The 24,444-nt window shown below is 34.4% G+C and overlaps 2 protein-coding genes across 2 annotated transcripts; both read right to left on the bottom strand.

The window, feature by feature from the left end:
• Positions 1-1,061: 1,061 nt before the first annotated feature.
• Positions 1,062-11,736, bottom strand: LOC131953142 (CTP synthase 1). Its single transcript, XM_059316175.1, has 16 exons — positions 11,649-11,736; positions 7,345-7,517; positions 6,736-6,906; positions 6,438-6,535; positions 6,119-6,235; positions 5,946-6,029; positions 5,761-5,841; positions 5,468-5,628; positions 4,615-4,747; positions 3,945-4,033; positions 3,712-3,806; positions 3,483-3,589; positions 3,265-3,361; positions 3,098-3,153; positions 1,918-2,014; positions 1,062-1,786 (listed from the first exon to the last, which is right to left on the bottom strand). Exons 2-16 carry the CDS (start codon positions 7,508-7,510, stop codon positions 1,572-1,574), a joined length of 1,767 nt encoding a protein of 588 aa, XP_059172158.1. The 5' UTR covers positions 7,511-7,517; positions 11,649-11,736; the 3' UTR covers positions 1,062-1,571.
• A 2,160-nt stretch (positions 11,737-13,896) lies between these two features.
• On the bottom strand, positions 13,897-19,513 carry LOC131953143 (CTP synthase 1-like). The gene is made up of 15 exons (XM_059316177.1): positions 19,346-19,513; positions 19,014-19,184; positions 18,703-18,800; positions 18,374-18,490; positions 18,201-18,284; positions 18,020-18,100; positions 17,737-17,897; positions 17,400-17,532; positions 16,581-16,669; positions 16,340-16,434; positions 16,115-16,221; positions 15,890-15,986; positions 15,728-15,783; positions 14,385-14,481; positions 13,897-14,252 (listed from the first exon to the last, which is right to left on the bottom strand). Exons 1-15 carry the CDS (start codon positions 19,509-19,511, stop codon positions 14,137-14,139), a joined length of 1,668 nt encoding a protein of 555 aa, XP_059172160.1. The 5' UTR covers positions 19,512-19,513; the 3' UTR covers positions 13,897-14,136.
• Positions 19,514-24,444: the final 4,931 nt, after the last annotated feature.

Below are 24,444 nucleotides of genomic sequence, written 5' to 3' on the forward strand. Positions count from 1 at the left end.
ATTTTCTTCTCAAAATTCAATAGGGAAAATGAAACAAATAAAAATTCAAATTTTAATGCAAGTTTTAAGTGTTATTATTTAAAATTTACTATTGTGTTTTAGACTAAAGCAAACATCGAAATATATAAAACCCCACTGTTTGTATGATCACATGTCAAAGCAAATCACAACTCCTGAACATAATTAGTGTTCTTGTTTTTTAATTGCAATATTGTTAAGTATTTCCACAAACAGTTAACTTGGATACTATATCACAACATATTATGCATGTGGCCCATTAATTACAAGCCGAACCGCGGCAATTCATACGCCGATATTTAGTTGTTTTATTTTCTACTTTTCAGTCATTCATAATGTGTGAATTCGACAGTATCAATGCTGCCACTGAAAATATTTGCTTTAAAACACATTGAGTAGGCCGTTAAGGACGATACCCCCCAACCCTCCTTTCCCCCTACCCTACACCCCCCCCCCCCCCCCCCCCACTGAAAGCAGCCTCCTCTTAGTTACCTCCCCTAAGCTTCAAATAGTTTCAAACTAAATTATCTGCCCCTAATAGCCGTCACTAAATCAGCTGTACGATTGTAAACATTTAGCGAGAACCACAGCTCACCAGACCATGTGGGGGTGGGGAGGTTGCGATATGCCAAGAGAGGGGACTGCTAGGCGCAATTACAGCTTGTTTTCTAACGTCTCCAAGAAGATAAATATAGATTTCATTTCGTTTTTCTTTCTAGATTTGCTTCCTTTAAGAACCAACTTCTAATTAGTAATTTAAATATGGAGCTTTCTCAGTATAAATGGTTTGCTGTCCTCAGATAACGAGCCTCACCTGCCATGTGTGCTAGGGTGGGATATTGGTTGAGGTTCCTGGTGATGTGCAGGGGGTTTTAAATACTTTTCTGATGTCTTCATTCAAGAAAATACAATTTTTGCATGTAGTAAAAATGTATTTTAAATCAACTTACATTTACCTTGAATTGAAACAACTGTTTTTCTAAGAGTTGCAGTCTGTCAACTTTAAATTAAAGTATAATTAACCAAAAAGAACACATTTTTGTTTAAATAATTCCACAAACTTTTATTATGCTATTTACATCAGAAGTTTGAACACAGAAATTTTGAACACGTTTACAGTTTACTATCAAGTTACAAAATATTGAAAAAGGTTAACTTTTAAAAAGGCAAAAGTATTCTTGAAACATCTCAGAGCAACAACTGCTTAGCTCAATAACAAACTCCAGCATGGAGTTACAATTTATCCACATAAGTAATTTAAACTGTACATGAAAATTTTTGGATTAGTTTGATGATGCTGGTTCATTTTGAACAAGTGCTCTTGACTGTAACTTAAAGAATTTCCATTTAACCTTTCAACCATTTACACTAACACAATTGAAAATGTATCATCCCAACCATTTACACTTGCACAATTGAAAATGTATCATCATTAGAAAATAACAGAAAATATTATAGTTCACAACAAAAACACAATGGTCTGTGTGTACATGTGCTTCCAAACACCAGTGTCTAAAAAAATGATCTACAAAGACAACACAAAAAAGACAACATTATGCATCTCCAGCTTGATTTAGTTGAAGATCACCATCATCAACATCTGAGTCTTCACAAAAAGACATGCGGGGTGAAGGACGGAAACCCCGACTAGCATATGAGGGAAGTTTATTACAGGCAGCCAACAGAAGTCCCAGGTATGGAGGAGATGGATTCATTGGTCTAGAAATGTACTCAGGGTGGTATTGAACACCAACGTAGTAGGGATGATCTGAAAAATTTAAGACTGACGTTAACTAAATAGGACTTGGAAGGTATATCATTTATCTAGCACACTTCTAGATACAGTGTAATGTTTTTAAAGGTATGATTACATTAACTAAAGATGACAATATTTTTTACCTTCCAGTTCCATGATCTCCATTCTTTGATTGTCCTCAGAATGTCCTACAAATTTTAACCCTGCCTTCTCCAGCTCTTCAACTACTTTTGGATTTACCTAGAATTAAAAAACAAATTATTACGTTTTTATTTGATTTTAGAGAGGATCTACTCAACTGGAAGACTACATTAGCCTACTGGTAAAAACAATAACAAGTGCCTACTTACAGATGTGCATGAAGTGTAGTAAAAATGTAATCAGCATTAACTACTCTAATAGATATTTATAAAACATGTTAAGTTTTTCCTTGATCAATTAATTATGCACAGCATAATGACTAAATTACCAAACAGGGTTTCCATATACTACACAAGTAGCTAAGACTACTAAGAGGGTTGTATTACAATTTGATTTATAATTTTCTTGTTCTGCATTTTTAATTTTAGTGTTCGAAGAGATTAAGTAGGCCTATACATATTAACTTGTTATGTGCCTTTAAATTTTAAATAAAAGAATCTGGTATGCCTGTGACATAGATGCTGATTAACCCGTTACAGGTCTATGCGTGGTACAGTCCAGTGCGCCAGGTTGCCCAACTATGTACATTTATTAGTAGCGAAAGTCTCGGCAACGAGGATACCAGGGGAAGCAGGAAATAGTTTTATTTATGTTGTATTCTTGTTCTATCACCAGTGTTTCATTTTCTTCGATTTTATGAAGTTAGGATTCTTTTTCTTGCATTTACAATTAAATTAATTCCAATAAAATGCCGTTAAATCAGGCTTTATTTATAATTTTAAAATCAGGCTTTATTTATAATTTAACTACTGTGAATTTTTTTTTAGCATTTAAAATAATTTTAAGAGAAATAGTAGTGTTTTGTTTAGTTTTCTAGGATTAGTGTTATTTTTATTTATTATAAGTAATCTATAATGCTACTTAACCTCGTACTTAATAAACTTAGACCAATTTTGTGTAGAATGCATTTAGTTTTTTAACATAAGTGGTTATTTGAGAAACAAAAAGAAGCTTGTTGAAAAATGCGTTGTCTTTTCACCTGGTCATAGAGGAAGTAAAATACTTTTGATGCCCCAGCCATAAAGGGTTAATTAGTTAAGAACTTTGATAATATAACAAAACCAACATTTTAAATAAGATTTGACAAATATTTTTTTATTTGCACTACTTAACTATTCTTACCTCATATCTGTGCCTGTGCCTTTCTTCCACATATTGAGGATTGTGATAAAGCTTTCCTGCAGATGAAAAAAAATAAAAATTTAAGTAAAAGACTACTTCATTAATTTAGATAACTAAATTGCAATATATCCATTAAGTTTTATTATAATATCAAATGTTACACTCACTGATCAAACTTTTTTCTGTCTTAAAGATGGTTCTCCGCTTTCCAAGTCTCATAGTACCCCCTTTATCACCTGGATTGTGCTCAGGCATTTCAATTACCTGCAGGAGATTAAGAGGCAAACTTGACTTAACACAAAAACTCTTAGTGGGTTGTTTTTACTTTTTTAAAAACACATTATCAAAAGGCTGATTCAGAAACTAGTAGAACATAATGGTTTACCACTGGATGCTTAGTGTCCATGTTAAGTTCTGTAGAGTTGGCATCTTCCCAACCCAACACATTTCGAGCAAACTCTATAACAGCACACTGTAATCCCAGACACACCCCTAAAGATGAAATGTTTAATAAATACAACAGTAAATTCAAGTTTATAAACAAAATAAGATAAGCTAAAAATAAAATAAGTTAAAGACTTAATTATAGCACACACAAAAAAAGAAAAACTGACCAAGAAATGGAATATTCTTTGTTCTGGCCCATTTACATGCTAAGATTTTTCCTTCAGTGCCCCTGGTACCAAATCCACCAGGAACTATAACACCACTAAAAATAAGACATCAAATTATAAGAAAAATTGGTAACAGTGAGCAACATTAGCTCAATTTTATACTAATCAAAATTCCAGACAAAATGGTTGTAAAATATCGTGTTTTATAATTGTTGCAATAAGAAATTACATACTTTGCACCAACAAGCTCTCTCCAAGCCTCATGGTATTTTTGTGGATTTTCATTCTCCATTGCAGGCTCCAAATCTGCAGCTTCAATACACTGTAAAAAAGAAATAAAATATCAGTCTTGGCAAGAAGTTGTGACGTGCTTATGGTATATGATTTTAGCTCCCCCCCCCCCCCCCCCCACCTTGCCATAGAACCATACTTATATATTACTCAGCTGACAAGAAAGCATATATATATATATATATATGCATAACCATACAGACCCAACCACCCCAAGCTGGTCGAGCACTATCTGTATAACTAAACAAGCTATGCTTGGATAGCTGACCAAACATAAACAGTTAATTGATGCCTACTTAGGGTATGTCAAATAGAAAAACAAGTTTACAAATGTTTATTATTAACTCATTTGCAAGTAATGGGCCACCATTATCCATTGTGACTAAAAAAAACAGAAGTTTCTAGTTTTAAATTGTTTTTGAACCAAAGAAAGATGATCACCCACACCTTTTGTACCACAGCATTTTGTAATAGGTATAATCAAAACTAGCTACAGTTAGGTATATTAATACTGAAAAAGCCCCTATGTTTGAGATATTCAAACATTACCCCTACAACACCGCCCTAGCCTGAATTGTTCATTAAAAATATGACACAGCTAATTAAACTTACTTTAAGATCCAATCTATGGTTGACAGCTAAAGAGGCATGCTGAAGAGCCTTGATAACTGAAGTGTAGGAATCTGACAATGCTGTGTATTTACCAACAAGAACAATGCAGACTTCCTTCAAAAGCCTATCATGTCTGTAAAATTAAAATTAAGTCTCACTATCTGTGAATAATGGCATGTTCCAGTCAGCAAAAAATCCAAGTAGTTTATTTCAAAACTGAATTTTTTTGTTTAAATTACAATATATTATTTAAAATAAAAAATCAGACAAAATTGTCAACAACAATACAGTATTAGCTAATGTAAATTCATAAGTTACAAACTTAAATGACAAAAAATGAATTCAGAATTATACTGTTTAACTAATTTGCTACTAATGCGACCGAATGCAACAGGACTTGACCACCATTTCTTCCTTGTAACTATCATGCTTGTCGCATTATTTTCATGCGAAAAGCGCTTCCACGCTATTTACACTTACTAAATTTAGTACAAGAATTAGAATGCGCAAGATTTTATTCCCAACAAAAAAAAAAAAAAAAGTAAAATCAATATTTTTTAAAATATTAGAGATAATACTGAGACACCCTGTGGCAGACCACATAGTTGCATCACCTAATTCACTCTTAACGATAAATACTATTAGAAGAATATTAAGTTATATATTTTCTTTGAGATAATACATTTCTCTATTTAATAGGAATATTTTTTGCCATTTTTTTTTTTAATAAATAAATGATATTTATTTTTAAAACAATTTTTTTTAAAAGTTGTTGGAAATTAAGTTCCTTAGCTTAGATTCTGGGAAAGGGTTTTGAGATAGCTTTTGTAGCAAATGAGTTAAGAAAAAACACCTGTCTGCTAGCTCTTTCCATCGTGCCATGATATGTACTGGCTTGGTGTTAAGCTGAGGAATCTCTATCTGAAGTCTTTGTATTAAAAAGGAATCAGCATTCTGAGACTGAAGCAGCAGTGGTACTCTGTATACTGATGTCACATCATGTACACAGTAGACCTAAACAAATTCAAACAAAGTTGGTAAAAACATCTGTAGTTCAGTTGATTCTTAGTTTTTTTTTTAATAAAATAAACTAATCTACTGAAGATATATTCTAAAAAAGAACAAGCATTAAAGAGGTTACTTCACCTGCTCAGGATCTACATGACAAAACAAAGAAATCTTTTCTTTAGTTGAATCAGTTAAAGGTGTGACACTTCGACATACAATCTGAAAAATAATATATCAAACTGGTATAAACAATTTAATATAGTTAAATAAAAATAAGTAGACTTTAAAATATTAACAATCAGTATATAAAAAATGTAACATACGATGTCAGGAGAGATTCCCAATCCTCTTAACTCCCTAACACTAGATTGTGTTGGTTTGGTCTTTTGCTCGCCAGTAGTTTTTGGCTATAGAAATAAAAAAAAATTGTTTTAGTTAGATTGTTATGTTCTAAACTTTTTGACAAAGATCATTTTAAATGAGATTTACCACAAACCTCTGGAATCAAGCTGACATGGACACAGCAAATATTTTCACGTTTCACCCGAAACTGAAATTGACGAAAAGCTTCCACAAAAGGCATGCTCTCTATGTCACCAATGGTTCCTCCAAGCTAAAAAAAAAGTATGAGTCAGATATTGTTTGTCTAAAACAGGGTAATTTCATATCAATACCAGTATCAAATATCACCATGATGAACTAATCTAAATGTTAGGTAGTTAACAGTGAACTATCAACTGATAATTCTATAGTTAACACCAAACAACTTATTTAAAATCTCGTTATGACTACCCTAATGTTTGTCATATTCTTACCTCAATTATACACACATCTGCCTTTTTATCCCCATCTACCGGAAGTTCTGCCACACGCATGACCCAATCTTGAATTGCATTAGTGATGTGAGGAACCACTAAAATATATTTGTGACAACCAGAATGTATACTCATTTAATTTTAATGATATAATTTTTATACTAGCCTTATCTAAAATAAATTTAAATGGCTCTAAGTAGATTTATAGCAAACTTTGTCAAAAACTTTCTTATTTTAGTTAAAGAGAAAGTTTTTGACATTTGTGATTGTGAATAATGCCTTTAACCTGATTACTAACCTTGAACTGTCTTGCCTAGATAATCTCCCCTCCTTTCTCGTTTAATAACTTGTTCATATATCTTTCCAGTTGTTATGTTGTTGTCTCGAGTTAATGTTACATCTAAAAACCTTTCATAATTGCCTAAATCCAGGTCAACTTCACCACCATCATCCAACACAAAGACTTCACCTTTAAAAGGAAAATTAAGAATGGGCAATAAACAAAATATGCAAGAAGTTGCCTACTGTAACTTCTACAGACGTAAATCACAGAAAATGTCTTTCCATCTGCATATCTCATATCATACAGGGCCTTAACAACAAACGTGACAATAACATTAATTAGATTTCCCCTGCCTGCTGCGCTCATATAGAACTAGATTTAACTTCTTACATTTCTCGTCTACATGCAACTCTTTACAATGGTATACATTAATTTACATATATACATATAGGTAAGAGAAATGGTTTTTTTTAACATCAAACAAATAATTCACTACACTACTGAGTTTAATCAGATTCAAGTAATGATAATTTTGTGGAACCTACAAGTTAAAACAAGAATCAATAGGCCTATAGAATTGGAATAAAGTCCTATTTATTAATACACCTTACATATCAAACTTACCATGCTCATAAGGAGAAAAAGTTCCAGCATCAATATTGATGTAGGGATCTATTTTTATACTGGTCACTCTTACACCATGTGCTTTTAAAATTGTTCCAATGGAACTGGCAATTATTCCCTTACCCACACCACTAATGACACCTCCAGTTACGAGAACATACCTCATTTTAACACTGAAATTAAAAAATGGATGCGATTTTGTCAGTTAAAGTAGCATATAGAATTACACATACTTAATCTACCACACATTGTTTCCTTTTATTTCAAGCCTCTGTCACTTTAAAATATTATTGAATCAATGATTCCATGACAGGAGTGTTGGTATTATATTATCAATGTCTGATAATTGACTCTTTAAAAAATATTAGCAGTATTCAATATTGTAATCTCGGGGTGTTGGGAAATTGCGAGACGCGAAAAACGAAATGGCGAGGCAGGAAAATGGGAGAAGATAATGCGAGACATACCTGCGGAATCAAGGGTAAATAGCGAGACAACTTTTGCGAAAAAAAGTTTTTTTCATGCTTTATTTATTTAAATTATTTATTTTTTAAATTAACAAGCATGTAGCCATACCCTTTAACACAGTGTTGTATGTTGTTATTTTTTATCTAGATTTTATTATATACTAGCGTACCCGCCCCTGCGCGTTGCCGCGGGGATAGAAGAAAGTTTGACGAAGTATATTAGAAGGATTTTACAAACGCGTTACCAATCATGTTCTTTGACGAGTGACCTTTTCTAAAAATGAAAACAATGCCTGTGCTTGGATCATAAATATCAGGACACGGGTTTACCTACACTACCGCATGAAAACCTTGAGTGTACATTAATCACTCACCGAAATAATATGGTAGAACACACTTCGGTGACCGCCCATGTGTCAGAGACGTAGATGCCCGCTCTCAGGAGCCCCCCCCCCCCAATTACACTACCGCATAGGTGGCGTACGACCCCTGGCTCCTTAAAATAGCATCCTGTTAACAATGATGCAGATTGCATCATTCACTAAAGTGACGCAAATGAACAGGATTTGTTATTTAACACGTAAAAAAAATTATTTGATACGTTTTAAACATCAGTGTGACTGATGCAATACATTAGCGTTACTAATGGTCTATTCTTAGATGCTCGATCTCAATTTCTGGATTATCAAAAAATAGATGCTAATTGCATCATTCGCAAAGTGACGAAACTGTTTGGTTTTTTTTTACGGACAAAAAGAAATCTCCCAGTTTATAATCTAACCTTGGTTAATTTTTCTGATTATTAAAATAAAACGTATTACATGTCCCTCAGCGGCCCATGTGAGCCTTTGGGGACCGAAACAGACATTTTTATTTGCAGCCTAATCGCACCCTACCAGGGCGCCAGAGGACACGCCTGATTGAATTTTGTAGCGCTTGTAACGCCCCATCCTATCCATTGTCTATCACACTGTTTAGACCGAACGTATTCACCATAGCGCTCACGGGAAAGACCAGGGCGCCAAATCGCATCCTGCCGGGGTGCCGCCCATGCAAAATTAAATTCCCCACCGCCACCACCCACCCACATTCCCCCTCCCACCCCAGAAACCTTCTCGGGAGTATTCATCAACTCCCTTAAGTTTTATGGCACTGGGATAAATTGCGTCGAAACGCAATTGTCTTTTATTTTTATATACCGTATATAGAGGAAAATCGCACCCTCCCATGGCGCCGCCCTTGCGAAATTAAATATGATTTTTTTACAGAACCCTTCCCCGGAGTGTTCTAATTAACTCCCCTAAGTTTGATGGCAATCGGATGAACGCCGTTAAAACGGCAATCGACAGTTATTTCTATATACCGTATTTAGAGAAAATCGCACCCTCCTGTGGCGCCGCCCTTGTGAAAATAAAAATGACTTTTTTACAGAACCCTTCCCTGGAGTGTTCTAATCAAGTCATTGAAGTTTGAAGCCTATCGGATGAACAGTGTCAAATCAAAACTGACTTTTATTTTTATATACCATATGTAGAGAAAAAACAGGGGCGCCACCCCTACGAATTTGAAAATGTTTTTAGCGCAAAAACCTCCCCAGGAGTATTCTCAACATCTTACCAAAGTTTCATGGAGATCGTGAGAACAGTGTCACTGCAGTTCACTTTTATTATTTTTATATACCGTATATAGAGAAAAATCGCACCGTCCCGTGGCGCCGCCCTTGCGAATTTGAATTTTTTTTTCGCAGAAACCTCCCCAGGAATATTCACAACAACTTCCCAAAGTTTCACGGCGATGTGATGAGAGGTGTAGTAATGCATAAAGGACAAACAAACATACATACATTGCTTTTTATATATATAGATAGATATAGATAGATAATAAGAAGATAGATATATCTAGATATAGATCTATCTATTAAAAAATCCTAACATCGTTGCTGTGCTACTGTCATCGCCCGCTCTCGTTAGCGAGAGGAAAATCCCGTCTTAGTCGACATTAATTTTAAAAATCTAGCCCGCTCATGTTTATACAAACGTGAGCTGTGTCATTTTGAATTTGTATAATCTTGTCAGCAGGAGAGATATTCTGCAACATTTATTCATGGATTGTTGTGCTTGCAAAAAGTGTAAAAGTATAAACAATTCTAAAAAGTGTAATTTATTTTTTATTAAGTAATTTTAATTACAAAAAAAATCTGAAACAGTCTTAGCACTACTCAAACACACCTCGTCACACCATCTTTCACACATAGTACATCCAACCCAGTTCATTAGACTCCCATTTATACTGTGTTAACACAGAACACGGATATGAACAGAATGGAAAAAAATGTGCGTCTGTAGATAATCTGAATTAAGTCCGCTATCTACCATTTAATAGCTAAAAGGGGTCATCCATAAATGACGTCACGTTTTTTAAAATGATTTTTACCCCCCCCCCCCCCCCCCGTCACACATTTTCACAAAAATCCAGGACCCCCCCCCACTAAAATGACGTCACACCTCAGCCTACAACCCCCCTCAAAATTGCAGTTGAATTTTTTTTTAAAAACATTGATATTTTCCCAAAATCTTGTCTAATTTCTGTCAAAATAGTATATTTTAATCAATTCCTATTACAATTTATTAAAACAGTTTTCTAAACCGCGAAATAACGTCTAAAATTCTTTTTCCAATATTGCTTTTTTATAGTGTGACGTCACAACATCTAACCCCCCCCCCCCCATCACACATTTCTATGCAACAATACAAAATATGTTTCAAATATCTTCAAAGTCAGTAAATGAGGCGGCCTCGGCGTTCCACACAAAAGAAATAAGTTGATCTATCGATGGCGGTATTTCGGGCAGTTTCGAACAAGGTGGTATTCTAAGCCGACACATAAGATGGGGGGGGGGGGGCGGTGGGAGTTCACAAATCACCAGTATGTCTAGCAACAGAAAAATCGGAAGTTTTCACAATGTAAACGAAATGTCTTTGAAGTCTGCACCAAATACCAAATTTTTCGCAGAAATCTTCGCATTTTGACACCACCTAGCGTAAGTATCGGGCTGTGGTAATATGCGAGACAAAAAGTCACGTGACTGACCATCTTCGCGCCCTTCTCGCCATTTCGAATTTCGCGTCTCGCAATTTCCCAACACCCGTAATCTCGTATTCTATGATATTGTTAGAAATTAGGGTGTTAGCAGTGATCTAACACCGCTTTTAAAAGATTCCTTTAGATTTAGAATTGTTATCTCATATTCAATGATATTGTGACATTGTCAAATTAGGGCAAGGGTTGAGGTAGGAATTGGTTAAGCATTGCCATTGATTGGTATAGATCTAGATCTAGTATTTGTTTACTGTCAATACTGTGACTACCACCAGTAATCATTAGACCTACACCTACACTAACTATAACTACACTACACTACATACCACACTAAACTAGACTAGTTAGTTAAGTAATTTAAGTTACAGACAGTGACATTACTCTGGACACTGGTACAACACTTGTCTACCTAGATCTAGATCTAGTTTCTGCTAGACTCTGCAGCTAGACTCTTAGAGCCTAAATCTAGAATCTAGCTACGACTAGAATCTAGATCTAGATTCTAGATCAAGATAGAATCGTGAATCTAGTCTAGAGAGGGGCGCATCGTGGTTGAAATCTAAAGTGAAAGTCGCTAAAGTTGTAGATCTACTTTATTTAATTTATAGAATTTAGTTTGGCCGTCAGTATAAGTATTGCCTTATAATTATATTATTGAAGTTTGCTTTAATTCTAGCCAATGTCGCTATTAAAGATAATCGTAAAAAGAAATTGAATAATTCCAAAACTAGATCTAACACTTGTACTGCTGCAGTCAACCAAGAATCAGGGATAATGCTGTCGTATGATCGGCTGGTCTCGTTCGATAAAGACTACTCTTTCCCGGTTAAATAAAAATTTCTCGCAGAAGAACTATAAAGCGAAAAACATTATATCAAAATAATTATAATTTCCATTTTGCGCTTTTTTTTTTATCCTGATCATCGCATTAGTACTTTTAAACAAATTATAGGCCTAATATATAGATCCAGGCTACTTTAATTCAGACCAACAATTTAAATTTATAGTTCTAGATCTAGATCTACGTATAAAATAATTAATAAATAGATCTAGACCTTTAAGGGGGGAACGGTAGTGAAAACACATTTTCTCACAAATTATAAGATACATGCTTGTTTGAAATTGTATTAACTTTAAAATACTTTAAACATTATAACACTGTATTTATTTTGGCCAATTTATACATTTATTGCGAAATTTGGGGTCAAATTGAACAATTTTTTATGTACTCAGTAGAAACAAAATAACTAATAAAATAGATAAAAACAATGCAATGTAACTTTGCACATTCCTAGTAGACATGACAAAGGACGGTTTGTTAAAGGGAAATTTTGATATCTTACAAAATGAATTTTTTGTGAAATTTTTAAAATGAATTTTTAAAAATTCGAATGATCTTCTTTGAAAACAATACTAAAACTTGCACAACTTTTTTAACAATTGAAGTATGGCCAAACCCCTTTGCATGTTTATAGATACATATGTTTGTTACATACTGTGGCCATTTCATGTATTTCTAATAGGCACATTTTGAGTTAAATTGTTTCCCCCGAGTTCTATAGAGTAAAATTTACAAAACTGAGAAAACTCAAAATGAAGCTTTATTGTGTAAATATTTTATCATATAAATGTATTTATTAGCAAAATAATGAATAGCCTTGATAAATAACCACTTTTCCGATAATATTATTGGGGGAAACAGTAGCTTACATCACTTACAAAAAAAAATAAAAAAAATAAAGTTCGATGTCAACCTTCACTAGATATCAAAATCACCAAAAAATAAGATATACAAAAATGATTTTAGTTGAAAAATTTGAAATTTTTCAAGAAAGTTGACTACCGGTCCCCCCTTAACAAGTTATTTTTCCTCCTTTTTAGTACTTTTAGCGCACACTTTCATAAAAGATGGTTATTAAAACATTTTTACAAGCTTTTATTTAATTTGCTTCCTTGTCATGTCTAGATTGAAACAGGTGAGCAAAATTTCAATCACTTCTTACCAATTTCTCTGAAATTCGGTACGTGAACCCAGAGCCGGCGTTAGGGGGTGGCTAACGGGGCGGTCGCCCTAGGCCCCGCGCTGCAGCACTATTATTATTACCTGAATTAATTTGTAAACTTAAATAAATTGTGGCTGCATTCAATGGGGAAAAACTAAATGGTCGAATGCCGAAGTTGTTGATTGTTATAACTGAGGCCACGGTTGATGTTAGTGAGTTATCACCCACCTAAACTGGGACAGGCCGTAATTCGATACAAAAACAGTGTCACACCTCCCTGTGTGTTGGGTACGGTCGCCTCGCATTTGACCTGAGCTGACTGGAGATAGTTGGACACGAATCAGCCCCCGACCTGACATGGGATGTAAATTTGGGAAACACGTAAAGTGATACCGATGAAGACGTCCAATTTGTGAGCAGACTGGATGCCTGTAGTATACAGTTAGTGACCAGATGAACGCTAGTCCTGACTTTCTTGTTGTAGATGTCGTATATGTAGCCCTACTTGTCTTGGTATAACAAAATTAACATTCAGTTACGTGCAGAGGGGTGGGAAGAGGGCGACGAGGGGATGGGGGAAGGCCCTTAGGATCTATATCAAGGGGCATTAGACAGTGTTTTATTCCTTTGTAATCCACGACAAACATAATTACATACATACAGAATTTTCAACTTTATATATATATATATATATATATATATATATATATATATATATATAATGGAAAAAAAACAGGCCCCGCGCGGATGGTTGGCCCTATGCCCCGCGTATTCCTAACACCGGCTCTGCTCTGCGTGAACCACCACGTGGAGCAAGACCAGCAGATGACCATGCAATCTGACTACTACTCCACACTATTGTATGAACATTAACAGGTTCATTTGGTGCGCACTAGTTTTTAGTCATGAAACTATTTTATTTAGAATGAAGAAAAACAATAGCATGGCATTTAAGAGCCTTTTACATTTTTTCACGTAAACAATTGATAATGTATAATTGTTAGAAAATGACAGAATAATGTTCAGTTCACAACAAAAACATAAATAACAGTACGTGTGTACTTGAGTTTCCAAACACTATTGTCTAAAAAAGGATCTACAAAGACAACACAAAAAAGACAACATTATGCATCTCCAGCTTGATTTAGTTGAAGATCACCATCATCAACATCTGAGTCTTCACAAAAAGACATGCGGGGTGAGGGACGAAAACCCCGACTAGCTTATGAGGGAAGTTTATTACAGGCAGCCAACAAAAGTCCCAGGTATGGAGGAGATGGATTCATTGGTCTAGAAATGTACTCAGGGTGGTATTGAACACCAACGTAGTAGGGATGATCTGAAAAATTTTAAGACTGACATTAACTAAATAGGACTTGAAAGGTATATCATTCATCTAACACACTTCTAGATACAGTGTAATGTTTTTAAAGGTTTGATTACATTAACTAAAGATGACAAAAATTTTTACCTTCCAGTTCCATGATCTCCATTCTTTGATTGTCCTCAGAATGTCCTACAAATTTTAACCCTGCCTTCTCCAGCTCTTCAACTACTTTTGGATTTACCTAGAAACAAATTACTAAGTTTTTACAATCTATTTTGAATTTGGATAAGATCTACTCTACAGAAATTCTATACATTAATTTACTGCTATTTTGAAACAAAGCATTCGAAATTTGTCCACTATTATAATTACCGACCAACAAATGTGAATGAGATTGAAAAGTGTAGAAAAAAATGTAATCAGCATCAACTATACTGTCAGATACTTATTTTATATTTTTTCTTAATAAATTGTGCACACTATGGTCACTAAAATACTAAACAAAGCAGCCATATACTACACAAGGGGCTAAGAGGGTTTTATTGCAAATATTTTTGCTTTTTAAATCTGGTAATTAGTAGTATGCATGTCACAGGAGGTAAAGCACTTTGATAACAATACATTGCATAACCAACACTTTCATTAAGATTTTACAAATATTTTATGACTAAATAAATGGCCAGTTGAGGGAGAAATACTTTGGGCACTAGGTTGATTGTTGTAAGTGTTGTCTTTTTTTCTAAAACAAAACCAAAATCCCTACCTCAACTTCAAATTTAACCAGAAATGAAAAATGTCAGATTTTTATCCAGAATCGGAATTTCAACCAGATTTAACCTTGATCTACACATATAGAAAATATATACTTTTAACAGTGTCCATTCTCTCCCCCCCCCCCCCCCCAGAGAAAAAAAGTCTGGAAGAAACACTGGTGTCTGCCTGCTACCCAGGGAGAAAAATGTCGCATTTGTAGATTATACCTACTATTGGACCCTACTTCTATTATCTAGACCTGTTTTCCTGCTTTTGGCCACTAAACTCAATCATGTATTTAGTGGTTCTTTTTTCTCAGGGGGTGGGGGGGGGGGGGGGGCATTCTTTGGCAAAGAGATTCCTGAAAGAAACTCTAGCTGCAGATCACTTTTAAGATTAGACAAATAAATAAGCTGTTAATGTTAGTATCTGTAATATCAAGTACAGATGACATCATTTATTATAGTGCATTTTTTCGGCATTGGATTTTTAATTCTATGTTTATTTTAGAATCAATGACATCATATTTCTGTTGTGCTTTTCAGACTTTAGAACTACATAATTCGTTTCATTTTGAAAATTTCCTATATGTTCCATGTGACGTCACAGTCGCGGGAAGTTTTGTTTTTCGTTTGACTGTGAACATTTTTAGTTTCCTTGTGTTTTCTCTAGAGCATTCCCGACAGACAGAAAGACAGAATAGCGGAAATATTATATATTTGCAATAGATTTACCTCATATCTGTGCCTATGCCGTTCATCCACATATTGAGAATTGTGATAAAGTTTTCCTGCAGAAAAAAAAAACCACTAAGTAAAACACTTGTTCATTATTTTAGATAACTAAATTGCAATATATCCATTAAGTTTTATTATAATATCAAATGTTACACTCACTGATCAAACTGTTTTCTGTCTTGAAGATGGTTCTCCGCTTTCCAAGTCTCATAGTGCCCCCTTTATCACCTGAATTGTGCTCAGGCATTTCAATTACCTGCAGGAGATTAAGAGGCAAACTTGACTTAACACAAAAACTCTTAGTGGGTTGTTTTTACTTTTTTTAAAACTCTTACATTATCAAAATGCTGATTCAGAAACTAGCAGAACATAAAAATGGTTTACCACTGGATGCTTAGTGTCCATGTTAAGTTCTGTAGAGTTGGCATCTTCCCAACCCAACACATTTCGAGCAAACTCTATAACAGCACACTGTAATCCCAGACACACCCCTAAAGATGAAATGTTTAATAAATAAATCAGTAAATTCAAGTTTATAAACAAAATAAGATAAGCTAAAAATAAAATAAGTTAAAAGACTTGTTTCTAGCATACAAAAAAAAAACTGACCAAGAAATGGAATATTCTTTGTTCTGGCCCATTTACATGCTAAGATTTTTCCTTCAGTGCCCCTGGTACCAAATCCACCAGGAACTATAACACCACTAAAATAAGACATCAAATTATGCAAATTATAAGAAAAATTGGTAACCGATAGCAACATTAGCTCAATTGTATACTAATCAAAATTCCAGACAAAATGGTAGTAAAATGTCGTGTTTTATAATTGTTGCAATAAGAAATTACATACTTTGCACCAACAAGCTCTCTCCAAGCCTGCTGGTATTTTTGTGGATTTTCATTCTCCATTGCAGGCTCCAAATCTGCAGCTTCAATACACTGCAGAAAAGAAATAAAATATCAGTCTTGGCAAGAGGTTACATGTGCTTATGGTATGGGATTTTAGCTTTTCCCCCTCTCATATAACCATGCTCATATATTACTCAGCTAACAAGAAAGCATAAATTGTATGTATGACCCAAGCTGGTCAAGCACCATCTCTATAAGCCAGGGGTCTCCAAACTTTTCAGTCCGAGGGCAGCATTAACTATAAAATTTCAGCTCGGGGGCCAGTTTCTTTCAGGCATGTCTTTGATTTTTCTGGGCAAAGATCCTCAGCCAGCACCAACAAACGTTTTTTCCATGGACAAAAAGATCTCCGCCGTAGTTTGGAGACCCCTACTATAAGCAAACAACCTGTGCTTGGATAGCGGACCACACATAAACAGTAATTTAATGCCTGCTTAGAGTGGATGTCAAATAGAAAAACAAGAATACCAATGAGTATTATTATTAACTCATTTTGGAAAAATGTCCCCACCACTACCCACTGTCACTATGACGTGAGATTTTCCTTTTAAAAAGTTTCTAGCTTTAAATTGTTTTTGATCCACAGAAAACCATCATCCACACCTTTTTGTACCAAAGCATTTTGTAATAGGTTTAATCAGAACTAGCTACATTTAGGTATATAAAATACTAAAAAGTCATTGGAGATATTCATACTCATTACAACACTGCCCTAACATGAAATGTTCATTAAAAATATGACACAGCTAATTTTACTTACTTTAAGATCCAATCTATGGTTGACAGCTAAAGAGGCATGTTGAAGAGCCTTGATAACTGAAGCATAGGAATCTGACAATGCTGTGTATTTACCAACAAGAACAATGCAGACTTCCTTCAAAAGCCTATCATGTCTGTAAAATTAAAATTAAATCTCACTATCTGTGAATAATGGCATGTTCCGGTCAGCAAAAAATTGAACCAGTTTATTTCAAAGCTGTGAAATTTTTTGTTTAAAATACAATTGATTATTTAAAATAAAGATCAGACAGAAACTAGTAAGATAAACCTGGGGAAACTAATTCAGAATAATCCAATTAACCCCCCCCCCCCCCCACCTTTCTGCAAGCTCTTTCCATTTTGCCATGATATCTACAGGCTCAGTGTTAAGCTGAGGAATCTCTATCCGAAGTCTTTGTATTAAAAAGGAATCAGCATTCTGAGACTGAAGCAGCAGTGGAACTCTGTATATTGATGTCACATCATGTACACCATAGACCTAAACAAATTCAAACAAAGTTGGTAAAAACATCTTTAGTTCAGTTGATTCTTAGTTTTTTAATAAAATAAACTAATCTATTGACAACTAAAAAAGAACAAGCATTAAAGAAGTTATGTGACCTGCTCAGGATCTACATCGCAAAACATTGAAATCTTTTCTTTGGTTGAATCAGCTAATGGCGTTTCACTTCGACATACTATCTGAAAAAAATATATAACTGGCATAAACAACTTAATATAGTTAAATAAAAAAAGGCTTTAAAGCAATATTAACAATCAGTATATAAAAAATGTAACATACAACGTCAGGAGAGATTCCCAATCCTCTTAACTGCTTAACACTAGATTGTAATGGTTTGGTCTTTTGCTCACCAGTAGTTTTTGGCTATAGAAATAAAATAAATTGTTTTAGTTAGATTGTTACATTTTTAAGACTTTGACAAAGATCTGACAAAAATGAGATTTACCACCAACCTCTATTACCAAGCTGACATGGACACAGCAAATATTTTCACGTTTCACTCTGAACTTAAATTGACGAAAAGCTTCCACAAAAGGCATGCTCTCTATGTCACCAATGGTTCCTCCAAGCTAAAAAAAAAAGTATGAGTCAGATATTGTTAGTCTAAAATTGTGTAATTTCATATCATTACCAGTATCAGATATCACCATGATGAACTCATCTAAACGTTGTTAGGTAGTTAACAGTGAATTATGAACAAACAATTCTATAAATAACACCAAACAACTTAAACTCATTTAAAACCTTGTTATAACTACCTTAATGTTTGTCATATTCTTACCTCAATTATACAAACATCTGCCTTTTTATCCCCATCTACCGGAAGTTCTGCCACACGCATGACCCAATCTTGAATTGCATTAGTGACGTGAGGAACCACTAAAATATATTTGTGACAACCAGAATGTATACTCATTTAATTTTAATGATATAATTTTTATACTAGCCTCATCTAAAATAAATTGAAATAGATCTCAGTAGTTTTATACTAAGCTATAGTTAAATAAACTTTAAAGTTGAAAATAATACTAATTAAAGAGAAAGTTTTTGACATTTGTGATTGTGAATAATGCCTCTAATCTGATTACTAACCTTGAACTGTTTTTCCTAGATAATCTCCCCTTCTTTCTTTTTTAGTAACTTGTTCATTTATCTTTCCAGTTGTTATGTTGTTGTCTCGCGTTAGTGTAACATCTAAAAACCTTTCATAATTGCCTAAATCCAGGTCAACTTCACCACCATCATCCAATACAAAGACTTCACCTTTAAAAGGACAATTTTATAAGTATGGGCAATAAACAATATATTCAAGAAGTGACCTACTGAGTTTGGTAGAATTTGATAGATCAAACAAGTTAAAACAAGAATCAATATAGAATAAGAATAAAGTTAAAAGTAAGATACACCTTACACAGAAAACTTACCATGCTCATAAGGAGAAAAAGTTCCAGCATCAATATTGAGGTAAGGATCTATTTTTATACAGGTGACTCTTACACCATGTGCTTTTAAAATTGCTCCAATGGAACTGGCAATTATTCCCTTTCCCACACCACTGATTACACCTCCAGTTACGAGAACATACCTCATTTTAACACTGAAATTAAAAAATGGACGCATTGTGTCAGTTAAAGTAGCATATAGAATTCCACATACTTAATCTACCACACATTGTTTCCTTTTATTTCAAGCCTCTGACACTTTAAAATATTTTTATTGAATGAATGATTTCATGACAGGAGTGTCTGTATTATTAATGTCTGACAATTTAAAAAATAGGTGTTAGTAGTATTGTTATCTCATATTCAAGGATATTGTCGAAATTGGGGTTAGGGTTGAGGTAGTACTTGGGTTAGCATTGCCATTTGTATTTAGTTTACTCTGCTGACTATGATTTTGTTAGGAAGGAGTCAATTGAGCTTAGTAGGGCAAGAAGAAAAATGTGTATCTTAATAAATAGTTGTTAATATAGCATGAAAATTGGAAGAACTATTAGGCCAAGCTAGATCATTAATTAGAATATCTTGACTTAATGATAGTTAGGACCAAGCCAATATTATGGAAATCCACTTTAATTAGGGTACGTAATGATATTTTCACATTATTTGCATGTTGTAGGTATTAGTGTTTATGAACCACTTATTGATGTTTTATAAAATTTATATTGTAAAGGGAATTGCATGTAGTTTATATGATCGCATTGTTAGCATTTTCAGGAGATCGCTGTAAGTTTTTATAGGGTTATTTAAGGTAGGTTAGCACAAAACCAAGGGAAATTTTCACAGGTAAGCACCAGAATTAGCGCTGAGCAGAGGGTGTCATCCGAGACACTCGGGGGGTGGAGTATATAAACTGGCGGCTTAACCTTAGAGGGGTCACTTCAATTTATTCAATTACAGTAACAATTGTAGGCACGGAGGCCTTTTTCACATTGGCCGTTTTAAAATAAACAAAAACAACAATTTAATAACAGCATTTCAAAAAAAAAAGCAATAGCATTGTAACGACATAGCAGTAATATAGCACTAAAAATGTGGAATAAAGAAATAATATTACATAGCATAGTCTTCTATATGTGCTCTTCTATATGTGCGCTACACAGGCAATCCCCGGGCAAGAAAGATATGGTACTGTTACATAGCCAAATAAAGAATTACAGATGACTCAATCTTTATTATCAATCGTCTATATGTCTACTTAGTCAAACATTTGAATATTTTCTTTCTCCACTGCAGCTTACTGCAGGGCATCCAGCATTAAAGACAATGACGAGTGAGTGGATCAAACTTGTATGCAAACAAGGAAAGACAACAAAAAAAAAGCCAGTCTGCAGTGGTGCACTGCCAAATTAGGGATAGAATCTCTAATCCTGTTCAGTTTAACCTTGTTAAATTTAGCTTGTCGGGTTATTATTCTTTACAAATGAGAAAAAATCTTTTGTATAAAGTACATAGAAGATTGGTACTAACTACTGTTTGTAGTATTAGGGATAACAAAGACCATATTGGACCATGGTAATCACCAAACAGATCATTGGGCAATTTTTGCGATTATCTTTTTATCTTAATAAAATAACCATTCATGATTGATGCCCAAGACTTGGACACATAAGGAAGATGAAGTAGAGTTCATGCACAGTTGTGCGCTCAACCATTCGACAGTGCCGTCCCCTTCTTAATTAGATAATTACGATATTATGTTTAATGGAACTTAATTAAGTAATAAGGGCCAGGGTAGCTTTTTGGGGTTTTTTCAATTCTTTTCAGTAAAGATTTCATTTAGATACATACATGTCCCCATTTTAAAAATAGCATGCATTAAAAGTAATTACTCAGAAAATACTGTGGACACCATGTTCCAGCCAAAAATACCAGCTTAAGAGTAAGAGTTAGGGCAAACCATTTGGGCAAAGCAAAGTTGATGTATCCTGCCCAAAGACAATGCAAACTACAGATAGAAATTCAAAGAAAGCTGTAGTGATGTGGAATCCATGGATAGGATACTGCAAGAAGTCAGGCTGCTTGGTAAAGTGGGAAAGTACGGTGCCACTAATGAGAACGAATTTATGTTTGATATAACTAAGATATGGTCAAAGTTTTTTTAGGAAAACAATACAATTTTAATTGTAGTAGAGTGCACCTACAAAGTAAATGTGTATTTGTACCCTATGTTAAATGTGTATTGATGTGAATGGTAATGGTGTGCCTGTTTTGCTTGCTTTTCTGAAAAGTGAGTCTGTGGAAATTGAATGTTTGAATATTTTGTATGATGTATTTGAGAGCAATGTGATTTCTTTAAGGATTTTAGTTACATTGGTGCTATCAGAAAGATTATTCCTAAAGTATGACCATTATTAATTGAGTATTGTTTGAGCTTCATCAAATGTGTATATAATTTTACCCTGATGCCAAACCCTAAACCTATCTAACCAGTTTCTTTCAGGTATCTCTTAAAATAACCTCCCCCCCCCCCCAGATTGTAATCCTTAAAAAGCCCAACAAGAGCTTTTATTTACTAAGTAAAATATGCCAAATGAAAAGTAATGGAACCCACATCACGAAAACTAGCTGACGGATGTGCAATTACTTTGGCCACCCGAATAGTTATCACACTGTCTCAAAGTTGAATGCGATACACAAAGAATGCTTGCGCATACAAATTTAATCCGCCTGGCCATGGGGCCCTGATGAGGCTTGGCGGTATCAATGCAGTTTGCTCAGTGGCGGAACTAGAAAAAAAGGGCCACCCCGCAAAATATTTTTTGAGGCCCCCCCCCCCCATATATATATATATATATATATATATATATATATAAGCACAAATACAAACGTAGGATACTAATTTCGGGCCTAATCTAGTTTTTAAAAAACACATTGTTTTTAAAATACATACTCTTATTTTCAATTCTAACAAATTACTACATCATGTCATGTGTTTGAGTGCATTAGTCCAGGGGTCGGCAACCTTTTGAAGCGGAAGAGCCAAAAGTTACAATTTTCAAAATTTCCCTGGTTTTAAAGAGCCACTAACATTTTTTTAATTTCAAATATTTTATTTTTTTATTAAGATTATTAGTATTTGTGCAAGGAGCTGGAGAGCCGCAACTTGATATCTAAAGAGCCGCATGCGGCTCGCAAGCCGCAGGTTGCCGACCCCCTGCATTAGTCCTGTTTTGCAAATATGTGTGTCACTTTTTGATGTCGGCCATTTAGCTTCCCACACGCAAGACGGTCAAAAGTATATGAAACATGAAAGCTTTGTATATGTAATGGTTTCTCGTGTTATGTTTATTTTTATGTTTTTTTCTAATTTATATTAATTTTTTTTTTAAATTCCTTTTTATACTATGTCATTCTTTAGTATGTATTTTGTAAAAAAAAATAATAATTAAGAGAGTAATTGCCTTTCAATTTGCGTAGTACAAAACTATTAAAAGTAGTTTATGGGCACTTCTATTTGACTATTTAAAAAAGGGAAATAAGTCATGGAAGTGGTTTGAATGTTTATCTTGCACACAAAGCTTATGTAGATTTTTTTTCTTTTGCGCAACAGCGTGTGTTAGCTACTGTAGAACATCACTACAGTAGTAGTTTTTTTTTACAAAACCATTATTAAGGTGCACGAAAACGTAATTTTGGAATACAAAGTCATTGCTTTTTGGTCGAATTTTGGGCCCCTAAACGGCCTGGGCCCCCCCGCATTGCGGGGTCTGGCGGTATGGTAGTTCCGCCCCTGAGTTTGCTACGCTTAGTCATTTAGAATTTTCTCATATATCAGCGCAATTTACCCAAATGTAACATAATCGATTGTAGATAAAATGCATTTTACCAAGACCCGTAGGATTGAATGACTAAAAAGAATTACACATCAAATGTTTGTATAATACAGCGTAAAATAGACTTAATAATTTTAATTAGGGTAAAGCAGGGCACTAAGAGCCATGTGGTATTAGTACCCCGATCAGCATCCCACCCCCACAAAACTAATCTACTTCTAAGGTAACAACCACTACTGTTCTTTGATAACAGAGAAGCAGAGGATTCATTTTATGTAATTTATGATCCGGCCCCAGCAGGGAGAAGATAAGTCAGGAATTAATCCCACTGCTCTTTCCCTAAAATTTCTCATCACCATAAAACCATTTTGTGAACTTTTTTTCCAAGTAGACATAACTTAGGAAACTTCACTTTGTAATACACCAAATGAGCTTTTCAAGCCCATTCTTTGTTCCTGTATTAAAGCATTGGTTTCTATACATGTTAACGCCATTTTTATAATTATGGCTAGAATAGTTTTATTTTGATGAATTTTTTTCAACTGTGTTTATTGATGCCAAAACAAAAATGGACAACATTTGTCCAGTATAAAGTTTTTATCATTATCAGAGTAAAACTTGACTGATCAATATCATAATGGTTTTATTTGTTAGATAATAACTAAATCTACATGAATACATTAATTGTGTCCACTAGCTTGCATGTTCAGAAAAGTTATAACAGATATTGTTATGTGGCTCTTGTTGCCCCTCTGTGCAAGTTTCTCATTTGTTAAACCACTGAATATGACGCTGGTATAGGAATAGTTAACACAAAATGTATTAATTGTTATACAGACAATGTGTCTAAGTGATAGGAATTCAATTCTAACCTTCTAAAAAGCAAAATTTCAGACACCTGATGTTAGCCAGGTAATTTTTAAACTGGTACACATACTTATTACCCCTAGAGGGAAATACAACTGACTCAGCCCCCCACCTGTTTCTAACCAACCATAAAACTTCTAATCTCTTAGTAAGTAACAGGGATAACTATTCGATTAGATTTCAGCCAATCTGGGGTGTTATGTTATGTAATTTATGACCCCATGGTCCAGTAGGGAAGTGATCAGACACATTAATACATCTGCTCCCCCCTCACAATTTATTACCTCCATGCAGAGGTGTAGCGACCCTTCCCGGCGCCCGGGGGCACAAACTTTTGATTTGCCCCCCTCCATCCTCAAACTTTCGATTTGCACCCCCCTT

The sequence above is a fragment of the Physella acuta genome, unplaced genomic scaffold, assembly GCF_028476545.2.
Source record: "Physella acuta isolate Inbredline_101_S28 unplaced genomic scaffold, ASM2847654v3 ptg000911l, whole genome shotgun sequence".
Taxonomy (NCBI): domain Eukaryota; kingdom Metazoa; phylum Mollusca; class Gastropoda; family Physidae; genus Physella; species Physella acuta.